This window comes from Mastomys coucha, unplaced genomic scaffold (assembly GCF_008632895.1).
Source record: "Mastomys coucha isolate ucsf_1 unplaced genomic scaffold, UCSF_Mcou_1 pScaffold22, whole genome shotgun sequence".
NCBI classification, from domain to species: Eukaryota; Metazoa; Chordata; class Mammalia; order Rodentia; family Muridae; genus Mastomys; species Mastomys coucha.
The window spans coordinates 109254667-109272743 of record NW_022196905.1 but is presented as its reverse complement, the minus strand read 5'-3'; the positions used below and the strand labels follow the sequence as shown (position 1 = coordinate 109272743).

Sequence of the window (18077 nt, the reverse complement as noted above, 5' to 3'; positions counted from 1 at the left end):
TAAAAATGAAGAAAAAATTAAAAGGGAAAAAAAAAAGCAAGAGGTCGTAAAAATCAGAGGAAGACGGTGACTGACAGGAAACAAGGGAGGGAAGGCAAGAACGAAACATCAGGATGACCGGGCCACTGTGCTGGTTGGAAGAGAATCGCAGTGGACATCCGTGATGCTGGGTAGACATTTTCCATCCCCTTGGCAAGACCCACCCTGCAGAGCAAGGGAAAGGCACAGTCCTGGCTGGGGACCTACCGTGGAAGCACAGCAGGTACTCCTCTCGCTGCCCGGCGCTGTTCGCCTGCACGATGGAGACAGGGAAGCTGTTGGATGAGGAGGCGAACACAGCAGGTGCCAAGGAATGGTCGTTCTTGTCCAGGAACTCTGTGAAGGCAGGCCAGGTGAGGCTTCAGGGATGAGCCGCCCTCCGCAGGGCCCAAGCTGCGTGGGGTGGGGAAGAGGATGGAGGACGGCAGCCATACCTTCAAGAGTGTACTGCTTCATGTCGATCTCATAGAATTTGTTGGTTCCAATGAGGATACTGTAATTGGTGAAGTGGATACAGCTGCAGGGCTCAGAGGTCTCTATCTCCTGAGGTGAGTGAGGGGCACAGAGGGACAGAGATGAAACCGGATGCAAGTTTCTGCTGCTCTGTCTCTGCCTGAGGCTCTAGCCAAGCCTCTTACGGCATGCCAGGGTGACCCAAGACCTGTATGGTACCTCATTCAAGTTGCTCTACCCCAGCCTGGCATCCTGAAAAAACAAGGTGGAACTGCTGCTCCCAAGTGGGTGAGAAATGCCCTTTCCATAGACAGGCAAAACAGTAACAATGTGTCCTCACAGGAGCAGAGGGCTGGAATCTCGCATCAACTACTGACCTGGGGCAGCCGGGGTACCTAGCCTAGTGTCTTCAGGCTGGCTTGTAATTTGCTGGTTTCTAATTTGAGGCTGTATTATCCACACAGCATTTTACTGCATCCCTGTCTTAACTGCCTCCTAATTATGTGTAGTTGTTTCTAGGCTAATCCTAGTATCATTAAAACAAAACATAACCAGCATGCTTTCTTAAAGTGATGGCCAGGCATCCTGTTTGCCTGAAGCCAATGGTTCAAACTTTAATCTTCACCCTCACAGAAAATGTATCTTACAGAAAATGTATCCATCAGTTGCATACCAAGTCTGAGGAAACAGAAATGCCGGATGCTCCCATGAGGTGGTAGGAAAAATCAAAGGTAGATTGAGCCTTAGACAGGGAAAGGCAGCTCTTGCCCAGAAATCAGAAAACCCTGAAGTGGCCAGCTCCATCCCTGATACACCGGTGGTCGAGAAGCACTGGCTAACAAGCCCACAGGGACAGCGGTTCACCAACAACCTGGACACACAACTCATTTCCCTTTTCACTCTGGTATTATCATGGCATGACCAGGCATGAGCCAGACTTATCACGTTACAACACACTTCGTCTGGGGACAGCAGACACCGTCTCCAGAAGGGAGGCGAAGCTAAAGGTTGGAATGTTTCCCTTCCACACAGTGGTCACCCCATAAAGCATTCTGTCCTGAGGAGAACCAGACCCTTGATCACAAGACAAAATGGAGTCAGTGCTGGCTTATCCCTTATCGCCAGAAACCTCCAGGATGGAGACAAGACAGACACTGCCTGGGACTTCTAAGACAAAGCTGCTTTCTGTCAGCTCAAAGGGGCATCTCCTCCATCTACCTTCAGAAAGCTGACTCTGTTGGGCAGTTCCCACACAGAAGTAAAGAGAGAGCGGATACTGTAGCTACCACAGGCTCTGGGCTCTTCCAGGAAGGATAGGTCTCACGCTCTACACAGAGCAGAAAGGACCAGACACAAGCCATCTTCAACACAGCACAATGGACCCCAGGGGGAGGGGGGCTGTCGTCTTGCCTTGCGGATGCAGTACTTGCTGAGGTTGTCATTGTAGCGGAGGATGACGACTTTGCTCGGCGTAGCGGCGCAGATGCAGAGGCTGTTCTCGATCTAGAAGGCCATGGGGGCAAGAAAGAGAACTTGTCACCAGCACTAGCTATACCTCTGCACAAAACTAGATAAGGTCTCAGCCTCAGCACCAGAGACATTCTGGATCAGATCATTTTCTGTGATGGAGGTGGGGACCACCTGCATACTGGAGGACAATGGGAGCATCGTGGTCCTGACCACCAAATGCCTGGAGCACCCTTTACTTATGATAATCAAAACTGTCTACATATTACCAAATGTCTCCTGGTTTGGGACTCACTGACTTAGCTGGGACAGAGAAGGTCTAGGCGCCACGTGACATCACACAATTCATATATATGTGCCTTTGGGTGGAGACAGACTTTTTTGACATTACCTTTAGTGGGGGGAGGACACAGTGACATGAGGAAGGTGACGGGTTAGATACTAGGGAATTTTGTGAGATGGTTCATTCCTATTGTCAGCTTGATGATTTGGAACCCCTAAGGACATACACCTTGGGCATGGTTAGGGCCTTTCCAGAGTGGCTTATCAGTCTCAGCTTTTTATCTGATGCTGTGATCATATCCCCTGACATATCAATGCATGGAAGACAGTGTTTAACCTGGTTCTCAGTGTAAGGTACAGCTCCCAGCTGTATCGAAAACAGGGCGGCAGAAGCTGGAGCAGGAGGGAGTGGAGAGAGACAAATGCATGCATGCTAGAGCATGCTCAACTCGCTTTGCTCAGGTATACAATCTAGGGTGCCGGCTGAGGGAATGGGCCAGCTCACAACTAAGGCAAGCTGGCTCATATCAATTTATATAAGGTAATCCCTAAAGGCATGTAGAGGGGTTTCTCTCCCAGGTGGTTCTAGATTGTCCAGTTAGCAACAAACAACGACCATTACAGGGTGGTCAACAATGGGCTGGGGTGCCACACTGAATATGGCCAGAAAGGAGTCTGACAAGGGCCAGCATTCCTCTCAGCCTTCTGATATGCATGAGTATGAGCCAACAGCCTTGAGCTCCAAGCTCCGGCTGCCATGCCTTCTGGGCTGTGACAGACAGACAGAACCATGAAAAACTGAGCCCAATGGAGACAAGAACTAACACACTTGGGTTCAGTCGGGTTGGTGGCTATGGAGTTCTATATGAAGATTCTGTTTCTACCTCCTACAGTCAGGCTTTTCTCTCCCACCAAGACTGGAAAGAGATCCACTGCACATAGATCCCTAAACTGAAGGTCGGCAGCTGAAGAGCGGAGAGGAAGATGTAAATTACTGGAGATGCTGCTTCTGGGGTTGGGGAGGCTGTAATACAGTATGAGTATACATACAGTATGTAATACAGTATGAGGCTTTACAATTTACATGCACACTTCACATGGTTTTTAGTATTCCAAACAATAGAAGGAATGATTTATAATTTTAAGTTATTTTTGGAAATCAACATGTACATTTCTAAGTAACTCATTGTTCACAGGAGAAACTTTAAAATCCATGGGATGATAATAAAAACATACACATCCACAGATACAAGGTGCAGCTAAAACAGTAGCCAGAGGACAATGCATAGCCTTGAAAAAAATATAAAATAACCCTGCTGTGGAACTTAGTGAGCCAGATAAGAAACTGGGAGGATAATGGGAAAAGAGTCAGGGAGATTAAATGAAGGAAGAGAAAAGGCAAAGGCAAAAGATAATGACAGACAAAGCAACTCCGTGACACAGACTCCAACATTAAGTGTGTGCTTAAGTACATGCGCGCACGCGCGTGTGTGTGTGTGTGTGTGTGTGTGTGTGTGTGTACATCCATGCCTATGCACACACCATGGTGCATGGATGAAGGTCAAATGACTACCTTCCCACCATCCACTCTGTTGAATGTGGTAGAACTCAGTCCTCTGAGCAAAAAAGCCACCAAGTTCATCAAATCAGCTGCACAGAATCCAGCTTACAGGTGGGGATGGGTAGTCACTGCCCCTCAACTGGACTCCCACATTCTCTCTGATCTGACTGCTCAAGGACTCAGCCTGGGGGTGGGGTAGCTGTCTCTGGAGGTGCTAGGGTATACAGACTAGAGAGGGTTAACTAAGGAGGGGGACTCATCCATCATCCTGCTGGTTCCATAGAACCATTACATGGGTCCTGGGGACAATCTTGGATCATCAGGCTTATGCAGCTGAGCTGCCTTTCCCAGCCGGAAGCTGCTCCTTTTTAAAGATTAATGAAGTAACTAGGCATAGCAGTTACTATGCAATGCCTGCAACATTGGCAGTTTGAAGGCTGGGGCAGTATTGCTGTGAGTTTGAGACCAACCTGGACTACAGTGTGAGATCGTGTTCCAAAGCAACACAACTCCCCACAAAACAGAATGAACAGGAGCAAAATGAAGGCATTGGGCCAGCAAGAGGGCCAGCTTAGCGGGTGAGTGAGATTGCTGCACAAGCTAGGTGACCCAAGTTCCACCCCTGGAACCCACATAGGGGTGAAATCAGAAAAACCCTATAGTACTAGGGGCTCTATCAACACTTGACTCAAGACTGGTGTGGTGGTACACACCTCTACTTGGGAAGCAGGTACACTGGCAGGTCTCTGGTTCAAATCCAGCCTGGTCTAGTCCATAGTCAAGGCTAGCCAAAGCTAGCAAGGCCCTATCTCAAAACAAAACAAAATACTTCGTTTGGCTATTATCAGAAGTATACACGCATGTGTGTACACAACTGTAAATATTCTTAGCCTTGTTGAATTTTAGATGAGAAGGTCAATGATAGATCAGTGTGCTTCTATGTTGATTTTTTTGTTGTTTTTTGTTGTTGTTGTTGTTTTTGTTTTTTGAGACAGGGTTTCTCTGTGTAGCTGTGGCTGTCCTGGAACTCACTCTATAGACCAGGCTGGCCTCGAACTCAGAAATCCACCTGCCTCTACCTCCCAAGTACTGGGATTAAAGGTGTGTGCCACCACCAGCCAGTTCTATGTTGAATTTTTACAGGTTGAAAATTCAGGAAAACTGGCGCTGGCTCGTTCTGGAGAGTGCTTTCTGCTGCACCCTTGGCTCTACCCTTGGCTTCTAACACTGCAGAACCAACCCACACAGACTGAGAGGACGAGCATGGGCGCCAACCGTCAGCCCTGATGGTCTGTAGGCTTTGTCTTGGCGTTATCCTGTCACGGTACAGGGCACAGCCGGCACTAGCACTGTAAGTCATCTGGGATGGTGGGAGGCAGGGCGAGGCACAGCAGAGAGCACAGGACCAATCACTGCACAGCAGAGAGGCCGCAGCATCTTTGCATCTTTGCTTTGTTGCAAGTGGTGATTCTGGAGCCGATCCCTGGCTGGTACCCGAGGAACCGCCAAATAAATATAATTTAGAATTTGTAACTTTCTAGTAAGGAACACACTTTCTATGTTGAATTACCTTTTTTTTCCAGATTTGTTTTGTTTTGAGACAGGGCCTCATAACATATCTGCAGCAGGCTTGGAACTCGCTCTTGGACCAGGCTGGCCTTGCACTCACAGAGGTCTTGGACCAGGCTGGCCTTGCACTCACAGAGGTCTTGGTTGGACCAGGCTGGCCTTGCGCTCACAGAGGTCTTGGTTGGACCAGGCTGGCCTTGCGCTCACAGAGGCCTGCCCGCCTCTGCCTCCCAAGTGTTGTTTTGCAGAGGCTCGTTACACATACTTGCTCTCTAGCGCTTTGCAACCCTATGTTTCACCATTGGCTTCCATATTCCTCAGACACTTCCCTCGGATCCAAATGAGCCAATGTCACACATCTACCCAAATTCCTTCAGTACCAGAAGGAACCCAAGAGTCCTCAGGCACTTGGTTTTTAAGGTGAGAAGGGAGGCCTGATTTCCAGAACATTCCATCAGCAAAAGCCTGGAGGGGTTACCTTGCCAGCAGCGAACAAGTGGCAGCCTTTGACAGCTTCAAATATGTTGGGGGAGATGTCAGGCTGGGCGGGAAGGTGTGACTGTGCTAGGGACTGCTTCACCTTCTTGACGTCCACCAGACACAGAGCCCGCTCTTCCCCTGAGAGGAAAGGAACAGCTGTGGTCAGGGACCCCATCAATGAAGACATGGAGGACAACTGCTTTCCCCGAGACTAAAAACCACAGGAGCCTCTGCGGACAAACGAGGGGGTGTCCCTTATCCAAGATGAGGGGGCAGAAGGGCTTCCAAGTTTGGAGTATCTGTATATCAAATGAAATACCTAGAGGATAGGACCCAACTCTACACATGGAATTCCTTTGTGTTTCATAAAGCTCTGTGACTTACACTTAACTTTTTATACAGTAGTTTGGGGGGAGGGGTCCTTCATTTTGACTGAGACCCATCAACTGAGATCAAGGAAGACATTTTTTACTGATAGTGCCATGGTGATACCCAGTTTGAGACCGGGTGGAAGGTTTTTGGATTTTCTGATAAGGGACACACTTGACCAGCACGCATGTTCATTGTCTCAACCCGTGCTTTAGATCTGAAATGAAAGCCACTGATCTCTCAGTTTTAATGTTCCTAGGGAATGGGGATAATTTTGCAGGAAAAAAAAAAAAACTAAAGAATTTCATACAATGCCCCCAGAACATGGAAGAATGTGTTGGGGAACAATGAAGGGGTCCAGCCACTCAGACGTGTCCATGGTGTGAGAGACAGAGGGGTGAGAAGCAATCCAGATGTAGCAGCTGGTGCCTATGAACCTGGAACTTAGAAGGTGGAGGCAGGAGGATCAGAAGTTCAAGGTCATCCTCAGCTACATAAAAAGTCCAAGGCTAGCCCAGGACACCTACTTTAAAAATTAAGTAAGTAAGCAAATAAAGTCCTGCCGGACAGTGGTGGTGCATGCCTTTAATCCCATCACTTGGGAGGCAGAGGCAGGTGGATTTCTGAGTTCGAGGCCAGCCTGTTCTGCAGAGTGAGTTCCAGGACAGCCAGGTCTACACAGAGAAACCCTGTCTCAAACCACCCCCCCCCCCACACACACACCAAAAAAAAGTCCTGCCAACAAGTAATGATGTTAAAAAGAAGATGCATACCATAGACATGTGACAGAAGGGCCTGCAGGTTCACATGCTGACGGACTTGGTTGGGGTTCATCCCTAAACTAACTCAAATATTAAAAAGTAAGTAAATGTATGTGTACAGAAAGGAAAAACGTGCAGCAAAGTGTTGGAGAGTATGAATCCAGAGGAAGGGTCTGAGCATTCAGGAACACAGGAAGGACCTGGTAGTAACTACATCATGTGCCTCGTGTGCAGGAGGCTAGCTCTTGGGAGGTCACAGCCCACACTAGAGCCGAGGCAACTAGAACAAAGGGCCTGATGGGATATTCCCAGAATTCCTACACATGAAGCATCAGGAGTCCAGGGTCAGCCCGGGCCACATGAAAGCCTGTCTCAAACAGAAAAGCAAAGTTTGACTTGAATCAGTCTGTGAGGCCTTGCAGGGCACATATACATAAAATTAAACAGGTAAAGACGTAGGTGCAGAGTCTAACAGGAGGTCTTAGGCCTCAGAGAGCAGCTCCCATGAGCTCAGGAGAGGCTCTATGAAGGAGCAAGCCTTGACTATCGAGTGTTTCTGGTGTGGTGTTTCTGGTGGTTCCCAGCATGCTCCTGCATGCTGTCCGCATGAGGTCACGCAGCCAAGGAGAACTTTTCACCAAGGCAGCATGATGCCCTTTGGGATTCTGAACCTCTGAGGCTATGGAGTAAATAAACCTCTTTTCTCCATCAGAATCCTGGTCTCGGGCACTTTATTATAGCAATGAGAGCTGATTCAGCATTCTGCACATGGCAGAATGGTATGAGATTCTTTCAGAGCATCAGGCTGGTAAAGTGGACATGGACAGGGAACCAAATGTGGACAAAGGCTCATCAGCTGAGGCTTGTCACCAGCAGAGACACACAGCAAAGGGACATTGTTGCTCCAACCTGCCACCAGGAGGCTGCCTCTGTGTGGCTCCAGTGTGACACTCTTTTTTTTTTGGCTCTCCAAGTGCTGCCCATAAAAGCCAACCAAGAGGCTGTGTGTGCTAGGCCTCCTACCTGCTATCATGAGCAGCTTCTCCAGGTCCTTGATGATGTAAATTTGGAAGACTGCTCCGATCCCTGGGATGTGGGTTAAAGAGTTTTTCAAGACATTCAGCGCATAGAGGCCTTCCTCCGTGCCCACCAGCACCACCTGCCGGGGCAGAGGTCCAGAGACAGAACGTGAGCCAGACACCTCAAGAATCCCCAAGCTCAACAGCATCAAAGCTACCCCATCCCCCAACCCACCCCATCCTGACAGTGTGTGACTGCAGCCAGCCCATGCCCGCTGCCAACAAGACCCACCTGGTCGCTGAAGGGCAGGGTGCAGTTCATGTCAAGCCGGTCATCGCCTTCCAGTTTCAGCAGAGAGTTTCCAAGTAATTTCTTTCCATATGTGAAAGATAACAGAAAAGATGAGGCAGAGTAAGCTAAAACTATCTATGACCAAGCAAGCCATCCAGAGGGATAGTAACCTAAAGTCAAGCTCAAAGGCACACAGTGGACCACACCCTCACACAAGCTAGGCCAAGTGTTCTGCTGTGACCCCAGGTTCTGGCCACTTCTTTTGACTGAAACCCCAGGTCATTGTTAATTTCTCCTCCAGTGCAGCCCTTAATTAGCTTCAGTTGCAGCGCAGGTGCGACACACACAATTGGGTGACATAGGCACAAATGCTATTCTGCCACAGGAAATGGTAGATAAAGGTGCAGAGGGTTAACGAGCTGTTAGGAAGGCCCCTCCCCACCTCAGCTGCAGCAAGAACACAAGCCCAGGTGTCCTCTTCTGCAAGCTAAGCCTCTAGTTCTCTTTACCTCAACCCACACTGGCTGACGCTCACAGGAAGTACGGTCACATGCCTATTGTACACACAACACACATTTCAGAAAAAGGCTCATGTGTGAATAGGACACAGTTCTTCTGAAGGCTCACAGTGAAGAACGCTCCCACTGCTAAGGGTCTAGAAAGTGTTGCTCAGTCTTCAGTGGGGCAAACACCAAGGAGCAGTGAGCGCTGTCTGCACCTGGGGAGCGGCGCCGATGGAGAGGCACAGCAATGTTTACAACATCTTAAGGACGAGCAGGATTTCAGACCTGCCTTCGGAAAGCAGATGCTGCAGAGGCAGCTGGACAGACTGTGTACTGCTTCCCGGACTGCAGGTGCTCACTGGCACACTGGCATCTGCACTGGGGTTTCCAGTCAAAGTGCTTGTTAACTTGAGGACCCCAGGGAGTAAACAGGGGGAGGGCTTCCTTATAAATGCCAAGGCTGCCATAAGGCTGCTCCAAGTAGACAACGCAGCTTCCCCTGCCCTGCACCACAAAGCGAGTCATGACTCTCGCTGCGCATGCCATCAGCCATCGGCCATCGGCTCTCAGATGGAGCAAGCGGGAAACCTTGCCAGGCGGGGAACCCCCGCCATTACAGTCATGCACCCTACAGAGAAGCCCCAAACCCACATCATGGTCACATACTCACAGCATCGGCTTCTGCCTTTTCCCTAGAAACTCTCCCACCTGCGACGACAGATTCTAAGGCGGTGACCCAGCGCTGCTTGTCAGGAAAGCTGGGTGCAAGCAAGTAGAGGGTTCTCCCAGGCCAGCAGGTGGTATGTGGGTGAGACTCCATCTTCAGGATGTATGGGACATCTACAAGATTTCAGAGAGCACAAGGTTGGCTGTGGAGGCTCCCCACCCCGCCCCCAACAGTGATGATGATGTCACAGCATCAGAATCCCATCAAGCCATCCAGCTTGAGTTCCCGCTAAGATGGGGACTGGACAGAGTTGGTCCTCCTTGGCAAAGCAAACTGCCATGTCCCCATCCTGCTCCTCTCAATCTGTCAAACCCAGCCCACCTCCTGGGCAGGGCTCTTCTGGTTCTCACTCACCTGCTTTGGCTGTATTTGCAAGTTCAGAAGCACCAACGGCACCATGAATAGATACATCCCCGTCTGGAAGGCACAGCTCAAATTCTTCCACCGGCCTCTGTCCAGCTTGGTGCAAAGAGGAAGGTTGGAAAGAAAAACAAAAGAACAGGACCAAGAACAAGAGAAGAGAGAGAAGGAGGATAAGAGAAGAGGGGAGGGGAGGGGAAAGAAAGGGAGCAGAGAGGAAGGGAGGGAAGAGGTGAGGAGAGCAGGGCAGAGTGGAGGAGAAGGGAGGAGCCAGAGTAAAGAGGGACCAGGAAGGGGAAGGGAGAGGAGAGCAGAGGAGAGAAGGGGAAGCAAGGGGAGGAGATAAAAAAAAAGTGTGTCAGATGAAGGGCACAGAGGAGAGGAAAGAAGAGGAGAAAAGAGCAGAGGAGAGGAGAGAAGGGGAAGGAAGGAGAGGAGAACAGAGGAGAGGAGAGGAGAAGAGGGCAGAGGAGAAGAAGGCAGAGGAGAAGAGGGCAGAGGAGAGGAGAGCAGAGGAGGGGAGAGGAGAGGAGAGCAGAGGAGAAGAAGGCAGAGGAGAAGAGGGCAGAGGAGAGGAGAGGAGGGCAGAGGAGAGGAGAGGAGAGGAGAGGAAAGAAGAGGAGGGCAGAGAGAGGAGAGGAGAGCAGAGGCGTGTAAAGAGCCGCACGAGGACAAAGAACGGAAGGAGGTGCAGACAAGGCAGAGGGGGAAGATAAAAAAAAATAAAGTGTGTCAGATGAAGGGCACAGTCAACTTTCTGACGCCGCTGCGGATTTGTGGGCTAGTTGACTGAGGCGGAAGCTCTCTGATGTGTTAGCAGGTGGGATCTTCAGGGCAGCACCCTGCGGGTCCTTCAAGGGGGAGACCTATAGATTGAGTATCGCACCAATAACCTTTAGAGAAGTCACCTGGCTTTTAACTTTGAAAATTGGGAAAGCAGAGAAGGCTTGTGAGGCAGTCCAAAAAAAAATTATTATTTAATAAACAAATAAAACAAAACACTAAAAACAAAGCCTTCACTCCAACACTTGAAGGCCTGGGTTAGCCACGTGCAATGACATTCCCCTGAATGACTAATTTACCTTCTCTGGCTTCATTGTCATAGATGAGGACTTTTGACCCCTCCAGGACAATGTACTTCCTGTCCCAGCCTTGCTGTCCCCGTTTGTTATTCCTGGGGAAAGAAAGATGGATGAGAAAAATGTCAGAAATGGAGAAGCAAGTGGAAGGGCTCCCTCAAAGGCACTTTCCTGTGACCCTCCCGCCAGCACCCCCTGAGCACAGGCTACCCCGCAGGTACCTGGGCACTTTCATCCACCCTTCCAGGTGCAAGCTGCTGCCTGGCTCCTTGCTCTGGAGCCCTGGGGAGTTCATTTTGTCTCGGCAGAAGGCCTCAGTGAAGTGTGTGGCATATTCAGCAGGCAGGCCACAGGTGGCGGGCAAGCAGGTGGAGCACTTGGGATGACACATCACTTGACATTCTAGAGGAGAACAACAAAGAACCTGAAGACACGCAATGGGCTTCCAGCCAGGCCCTGAGCTTCTCCACCCCCAGTAGGACTGCAAGTGAACCTGAAGACATGCAGCGGGCTTCCAGCCAGGCCCTGAGCTTCTCCACCCCCAGTAGGACTGCAAGTGAAGCTGTACATGCAAGCCATCTGGATGCTTTCCCAGGTGCCAGGCCCCCTCAGGGACACAGAGGGCCACTGCCCTTGGCCCAGTGTTCCTGGCTTCAGGCTATGCTGCCCACAGAGGTGTGTGTAGGGCATGCTTGCATTTTCATGATGGTCAAGCCAGCAGGGGAGAGACCATGCTGACACAAAGTGGCTGAAAATTAACAACGGTGGAAACATTTTGCACATTGAGTGGGGGTCATGAGGGAAAACAGTGTCCTCTCTCCCACTGAAGGGAAAAGCTTTGGGGGTGACAGTTTAGAACATTGTCTCCAACTGATAGATCTTCCAGATGGAGACATGGAGGTGTCCAGCAGACACACAGCTGTGGCTCTTACCGAGGCATTTGGATGCCTGGCGTCCAAAGTGCACAGTATCCAGACACACGGCGCACTTGGTGGCTCGCATGTTCAGGCCCACATTAAACCGGTGAGGAATGTTGTGGTGCATACGTTCTTTAAGACGTCGGCTGAATTCTAAAGGGAAAAAAATGGTTAGTGGGAGGTGAAGAGAGAACTCAAGGGACAGGAGAGATGGTCTCCACTAGGCTCGGCTCCAAGAGTCTATTAGGGGTTCTTACCAGCCAGTACTTTGACTAGATATTTCCCCAAAGAGGAAAAGCAGGCCTGAAGAACCCGAAAAGATGCTAGGTGTCATTAGGCTTTAGGAAAAATGCAAATTAAAACCACAGCAAGGTGCCGTATCACTAAAATGTCTAGAGTCTGAGAAATGGAAAACCAGGGTCGACACTGACTCGGAGAAATGGCATCATTCGCACTTCCCCAGGGGGATGGAAAGTGGTACCTTAGGACCCAGGAGGACAGTTCCTCAAAAAAGCTATACATAGACTACGGTGCATACATTATTCCAGCAATTTCCACTCATAGCTTCATGCCCAAGAGGACAGAAAAGGATGGGCAGTGGTGGCGTACGCCTTTAATCCCAGCTCTTGGGAGGCAGAGGCAGGTGGATTTCTGAGTCAGAGGCCAGCCTGGTCTACAGAGTGAGTTCCAGGACAGCCAAGGCTACACAGAGAAACCCTGTCTCAAAAAAATCCCCCCAAAACAACAACAACAAAAAGAGGACAGAAAACACCAGCCACATGAAAACGGAGCTTCGCTCATAATGGCTCAACTTACAGCAGCTAACAAGCAGAGACAGCTCAAGCACCCTCTGTGGCATAAGGGCAATGTGCACCACCCAGACAGTGAAATATTATTTAGCCATGTAAAGAAATGAAACCGGCAGGGCAGTGGCATGCTACAGTGTGGGTGGAACCCACAGAGCACTGTGTTCTGGAAAGTAAGTCAGTCATGGAGGGCTGCGTGGAATATGAGCCCATGCATTTGAGAGACAGAGAACGGCAGACTCAGAGAGATAAAGTAGATTAGTGGTCCCCAGAGGTGGGGTGGGGGGCAGACTCTCTGCTGACAGATGCAGGGTTTGTTTGGTTTCAGGGTGTCCTACAGTCAGAGAGAGGGCAGCCAGACCACCTTGAGTGCCCTGAGAACAAGGGCATGTGAGTTGTACCTTCATCAAACTGTCAAAAACATGAGCTGTAAATCACCGTAGCCGCTGCGTGTGTGCCTAGATCTGTTTAGTCAGTAAGATGTCTCTCTGGGACCTGATGATTACTTTAAGAGCATAGTCCTTGCAGACGCCGACTGTGGTGGCGCACGTGTCTATGGACATTTAAGGGAAAGCTGGTGGCTACTGCTGCTGGAGACAGAAGCTCAGTCTGTAGTCCTGGTTGGTGTGGAACTCGTTCATTACGTCCTAGACAAGGCTATCTTGAACTCACAGAGACTTGCCTGTCACCACCTCTGCCTCCTGAATGCTGGGACTAAAGGTGTGCACCACTAGCCCAGCCCTAATTATTTGTAAACATTTAGTCATGAAAGATACATCTAATGCTTTTCACAGAATTCAGTTTAAAAGTAGCAATTATGAACTACAGAATTTGTTACTAAATTAATAACTGACTGAAGAATGTTTTTATGTCCGGTTTTTTTTTTCCACAAATAACCTTTTTTCAAAACTTTTTATGTCTGGAGAACTGATTCTTACATTTCTATTCCCTCTCTTACACCCCATTTACTAGCTCTCCATCAACAGTGATCCGCAGGCATCTTTACATAGAGGGAAGCTCAGAATGTAGGCCAAGCCCAGCTCTGCTAGGGTCTACTCCCCGTACTGTCCCTCTTCCTCTCTCTCGGGATATTGTAAGGAGTCAGTGACATAACATGACACAAATGCACGGCAATACCCAGAGAGTATGATACACACCCGGAGGGGAATGGGGAACCACAGTGCCCAGAAACCTGCTTCAGGACACCTGTCAGTGGACACCTGTCAGTGGACACCTGTCAGTGGACACCTGGCCAGGGATGGTTCTCTCTCATCTGGAAGGCTTTTAGAATTAAGCATTCTGACAAAAGTGTCCCATAAACACAGCAACAAGGCAGTGTCATCAAAAATTACAACCTAAGAAGGCTGGCAGTGAGCCAGGGGCTGAATGGCGGCTCTACACTGCTTTCCCAAGGTTTCTCAAACCACCTTCCTCACCTTTTTCAAAAGTCCTTTAGGCTCTGTGTGAGATAGTACTTTTGAGACCACAAAGGAAACCCTTTACACGATCAGTGGTCATAGCAACTGGCTGCTAGTTGGTCACATTTGAAGTGGCCATAACATTTCACCCACTGATTCATTTCCTAAGAATTCATCCACCAGCCACATCTAGAAGCACAGGAAGTCCTGTGAGTGGCGGGTCCGGTTTGGTAGGGGACACACACACACACACACACATACACACACACACATGGAATGCTGCTGAGTTCTTTGCCAGAAGGCAGCACATCTAATACATTCTCACAAAAGTACTTTAAATAACGACAAGATAGTTTGCAGGGTACAGGACAGCGTCAGTGAGATTTTTAAAAGGTCCACTAAAAAGTGGACCTTTTAGTTAGTTTTCTCAAGTTCACTGTGGTTGCTTTTAGACAGGGTCTCACTGTGTAGCCCTGGCTGGCCTGAAACTCACAGCCATCTGCCAGCCATTGCCTCCTGAGTACTGGGGCTACAGGTGTGCACCACCAGACTGTTTCATGTTTTTGAAACTCTCTCTCTCTCTCTCTCTCTCTCTCTCTCTCTCTCTCTCTCTTTTCTCTCTCTCTCTCTCTCTCTTTCCTTCTTTTTGGTTTTTGAGACAGGGTTTCTCTGTGTAGTCCTGGCTGTCCTGGAACTCACTCTGTAGACCAGGCTGGCCTCAAACTCAGAAATCCACCTGCCTCTGTCTCCCAAGTGCTGGGATTAAAGGCGTGTGCCACCACTGCCTGACTTGAAACATATTCTTCTCAGGTATGGGACTGAATATTAACATGAGCTGCCGTGGTAATGGTTGACTCTGGGTAATAGACAGGGAAGGAGACTTTTAGTAACCTTAGACAGGTGTCATGGGGACAGGCTTCCCCTGACTGCATTGGGGTTTTACAAGAACATTGATGACCTGGGCTGCCATGTCGTCTGGCTACGTGGTTCCCTCTGCAGGGAGATACCCTTGCAAAACGCTGGCTGGCATCACACTCTTGAATTTCTAAGCCAAACAGACTTCTTTTCTTTATAAACTACCGGGTTTCAGATGTTTTAACAGTAGAAAACAGACAGTGACAAGAGTGTACCCTCTGGAGTTGACGACTCCTTTCTGCGGCTGGATGGTGGGGCAAGCAGGCTCATGGCACTGGGCTGGTGCTCGGGCGACCGCACAATGGCAGACATGGCGATCTGCTGCCTCGCAGTGGCTGGCGTAGAAGGGTGTGGGTGGTCCGTGGCTTTGCGGTGGGCAGCTGCAGAGACACCAGTTACAAAGCCTTTCAGTTGGCTCAGCCACCTAGTGCACCAGACTGAGAAGGTTGCCCATGGCTGTCTTTTAAGGACCCAAGACCAAAAGGGCAGATGTTGTGCTAACCCGGCGACACAGAGGAGGCTGCAAAACTTTTAGACTGGGAACGCGCCTGGAATGAAAACCCGTGGCCCATAGAGATGCTGAACTAGTCCTGGCCAGTCTCATGGGGAATGGTCTTCGGCCTGCTCCATAGTTTTGAAGGCTTTCCGAGAGCTCCTACCTTCCTCCCGTGCAGACCGGAGTTCGATGCGGGTCTTCTGCAGGGCTTCCTCCAGCTCCGCGCAGCGCGCTTTCTCCTTTTCCAGGGCTAGCTTCAGCTCATTGTACTGCAGAGGAACCTGTGTGGGTAAAGCAGGGTCCTCTTTCCGTCGACTAAATAAACCCTAGCAATGGAAACAGAGATATCTCCTAACTCCTAGACACTGGTACCGGAGACCCAGGCTAAAGGAGAGCTGACTCAGGAGGAGCAAGCCACCAAGGCCAGGCATATACTCACTGTAAGTGTGTTTGGGGGAAATGGCATATGAAGGGGAGGGGGGAGGGGAGGCTGAGCCTCAGCCCATTCCAGTCAGCTGAAAAAAAAAAAGAGCGGTGCGGAGGTTTTCACCAAGAGGGTTAAAGATTCTTCAACTGCCACCACCTCGTCCTTTAGCATTCCCAAGACAGGACAGCCATTTCCTGAGAGTCTTTGCCCCTCAAAAAATGTAACCAGGGTGGATGGAGTATGGAGCTGGGAGAGGTGGTGATGGCTCTGAGGTCCGTCTTGCCTTTGAACTTGTCTCATGGTGCTTGGTGACAAGACATGGGGGAGGGGGACGGGGAGGGTTATGCTTTTGTTTTTGTTTTTTGTTTTTAAGAAAAGAAAGCAAAAATTGAAAACAAATGCTAAGATGATATCAAAACAAAGGGCTTACTAAAAAAAAAAATACCAACAGAAAGTTACTGTACACAGAAGAGGAAAAATGGAATCACAAGTCGCACAAAAAAAAAAAAAAATCAGTTAACAGGAAAATGAACACAAAACATCCTAACATCAAGGACACAACCAGACAATAGTCCGCTGCCAGAATAAAAAAAAAAAAAAGGTTAAATATCATGAGCTTTAGCAAGAATACATGATAACATGGTATGAGAAGAAAACCTCCTGTGGCCAGCGCAGCGAGACACAGCCTCAAAGCACTCGTGCACCGCTGAGCGCGGACGCGAACCAGGGGACGCAGAGGCCAGCGGAGGGCATCGGTCTGCTGGCCCCTTCCTCTGGCTATTCTAAATTGTCAAGCCCTTCCTTAACACTGCTGCTGTCATTGCTACAGTGTGCTAAGGCCCTTGGGAGGAAATTGCCAAGCCCTTAGAAAAACCTTCCTGGCACTCAGATGGATTGGCCATTCTAGGATGAGAACGGCAGCCATTGGGCAGCCTGTGGACTGGGCTTATGGAAGCAGTCTCCTCATAGGAACCTTCATATGACCCGGTCCACAGCTAACCCATCCCCACCACCCCTCATATGACTGAATCTAAGGCCTCATATGTCACAGCAGGCTTTTCATGCGGGTTTTCATCCATTGTTACAGTTCAAAACAGAGCTGGGGCACTGGTGAAGACAGCTGTCTAGTCAAGTTTTAAAGCAGGCCATTTCAACTTTCCGTGTCCGTGAGCCATTTAACAGCACCGGACTATGGGAGGGCACACCTGCAATCCCAGTGCTCCAAAGGCCAAACCATTATGAGTTTTAAGTCCAGCCTGAGCTACATTGCAAAATTCTGTCTTGAAAAGGATTAAAGCTAAACAAAAGCACTGGATTAGATCAATCCTGAGTGCTTCCCGGAGACCCATGTAGGTGACACATACCCTAGAGTCCCAGGCATGTGACCTGCTAAAACTCTAAGACACACGTGACCTGATCCAGATGATAGTCCTAGACACATGGACTTCATACCTAATATTCAACCTCTGAATATGCCTATTCCCTCAGCAGATGATCCCCTGCTCCATCCCAGCTTCTCTTAGGTGCATAAGAAAACAACACTCCCTTACAGAGGAGTTATTTGTTGGTCTTGATCAATGGTCGCCTGTGATAAAGGCTACTCTGGTTATACTTAGACCAAGTTCTCAACCCAGAATAAACAAAAATGTACGTTTTTCTTCTGTTTCTGCGGTTACTCATCACAGTGGTATCTACCGAGACACGGATGTTGGAGCGAGATCACCTGCTCCAGCTGTTGAGCGCCACAACTCACCTTTTTCTTTTTAGCGGGCTGGTCCATTTTGGCTTGCAGAAAATCAATGAGTTTGGTTTGTTGAGAAATAGTGCCTTCCATTTTCACCTTCTCATGAGAGTAGAGAACCTAAAATCCATGGGAACAAGGACAGCCTCAGAGGTGGACAGAAGTGCTGTTTGAATTTGGTGCTTTAAGAACATGAACAGTCAAGCAGGAAATGAAGAACAAAACACAAAGCCAGCAAGATGGATCCAGGGGTCATGTTGCCCCCCCCCTCGCAATTAAATGATAGAGAAACACAGGCATCAAACAACCAAAGGACTGTAACAACTGGAAAGAAGTATTGGGGAAGGGGGACTAGGCCAAGGAGGAGGGAAGAGGCAGGGAGGGAGGAGGAGGAGG

The 18077-nt window shown here is 49.3% G+C and overlaps 1 protein-coding gene across 15 annotated transcripts in view; it reads right to left on the bottom strand.

Annotated features, from left to right (window-relative positions):
* Cit (citron rho-interacting serine/threonine kinase) overlaps positions 1–18077 on the bottom strand; it is a 172179-nt gene that overhangs the window by 15105 nt on the left and 138997 nt on the right. For 7 of the 15 annotated variants that reach the window (XM_031337593.1, XM_031337594.1, XM_031337595.1 and 4 more), the window contains 15 exons: positions 17694–17801; positions 15677–15839; positions 15233–15397; positions 11894–12031; positions 11183–11363; positions 10965–11056; positions 9877–9981; positions 9466–9635; positions 8802–8846; positions 8293–8373; positions 8005–8140; positions 5850–5989; positions 1903–1995; positions 474–582; positions 247–375 (listed from right to left, as the gene is read on the bottom strand). In XM_031337593.1, coding sequence (XP_031193453.1) covers positions 247–375; positions 474–582; positions 1903–1995; positions 5850–5989; positions 8005–8140; positions 8293–8373; positions 8802–8846; positions 9466–9635; positions 9877–9981; positions 10965–11056; positions 11183–11363; positions 11894–12031; positions 15233–15397; positions 15677–15839; positions 17694–17801 — 1855 coding nt within the window. The remainder of the gene's footprint in view (positions 1–246; positions 376–473; positions 583–1902; positions 1996–5849; positions 5990–8004; positions 8141–8292; positions 8374–8801; positions 8847–9465; positions 9636–9876; positions 9982–10964; positions 11057–11182; positions 11364–11893; positions 12032–15232; positions 15398–15676; positions 15840–17693; positions 17802–18077) is intronic. The other 8 variants (XM_031337601.1, XM_031337602.1, XM_031337604.1 and 5 more) reach the window with 3 other exon arrangements.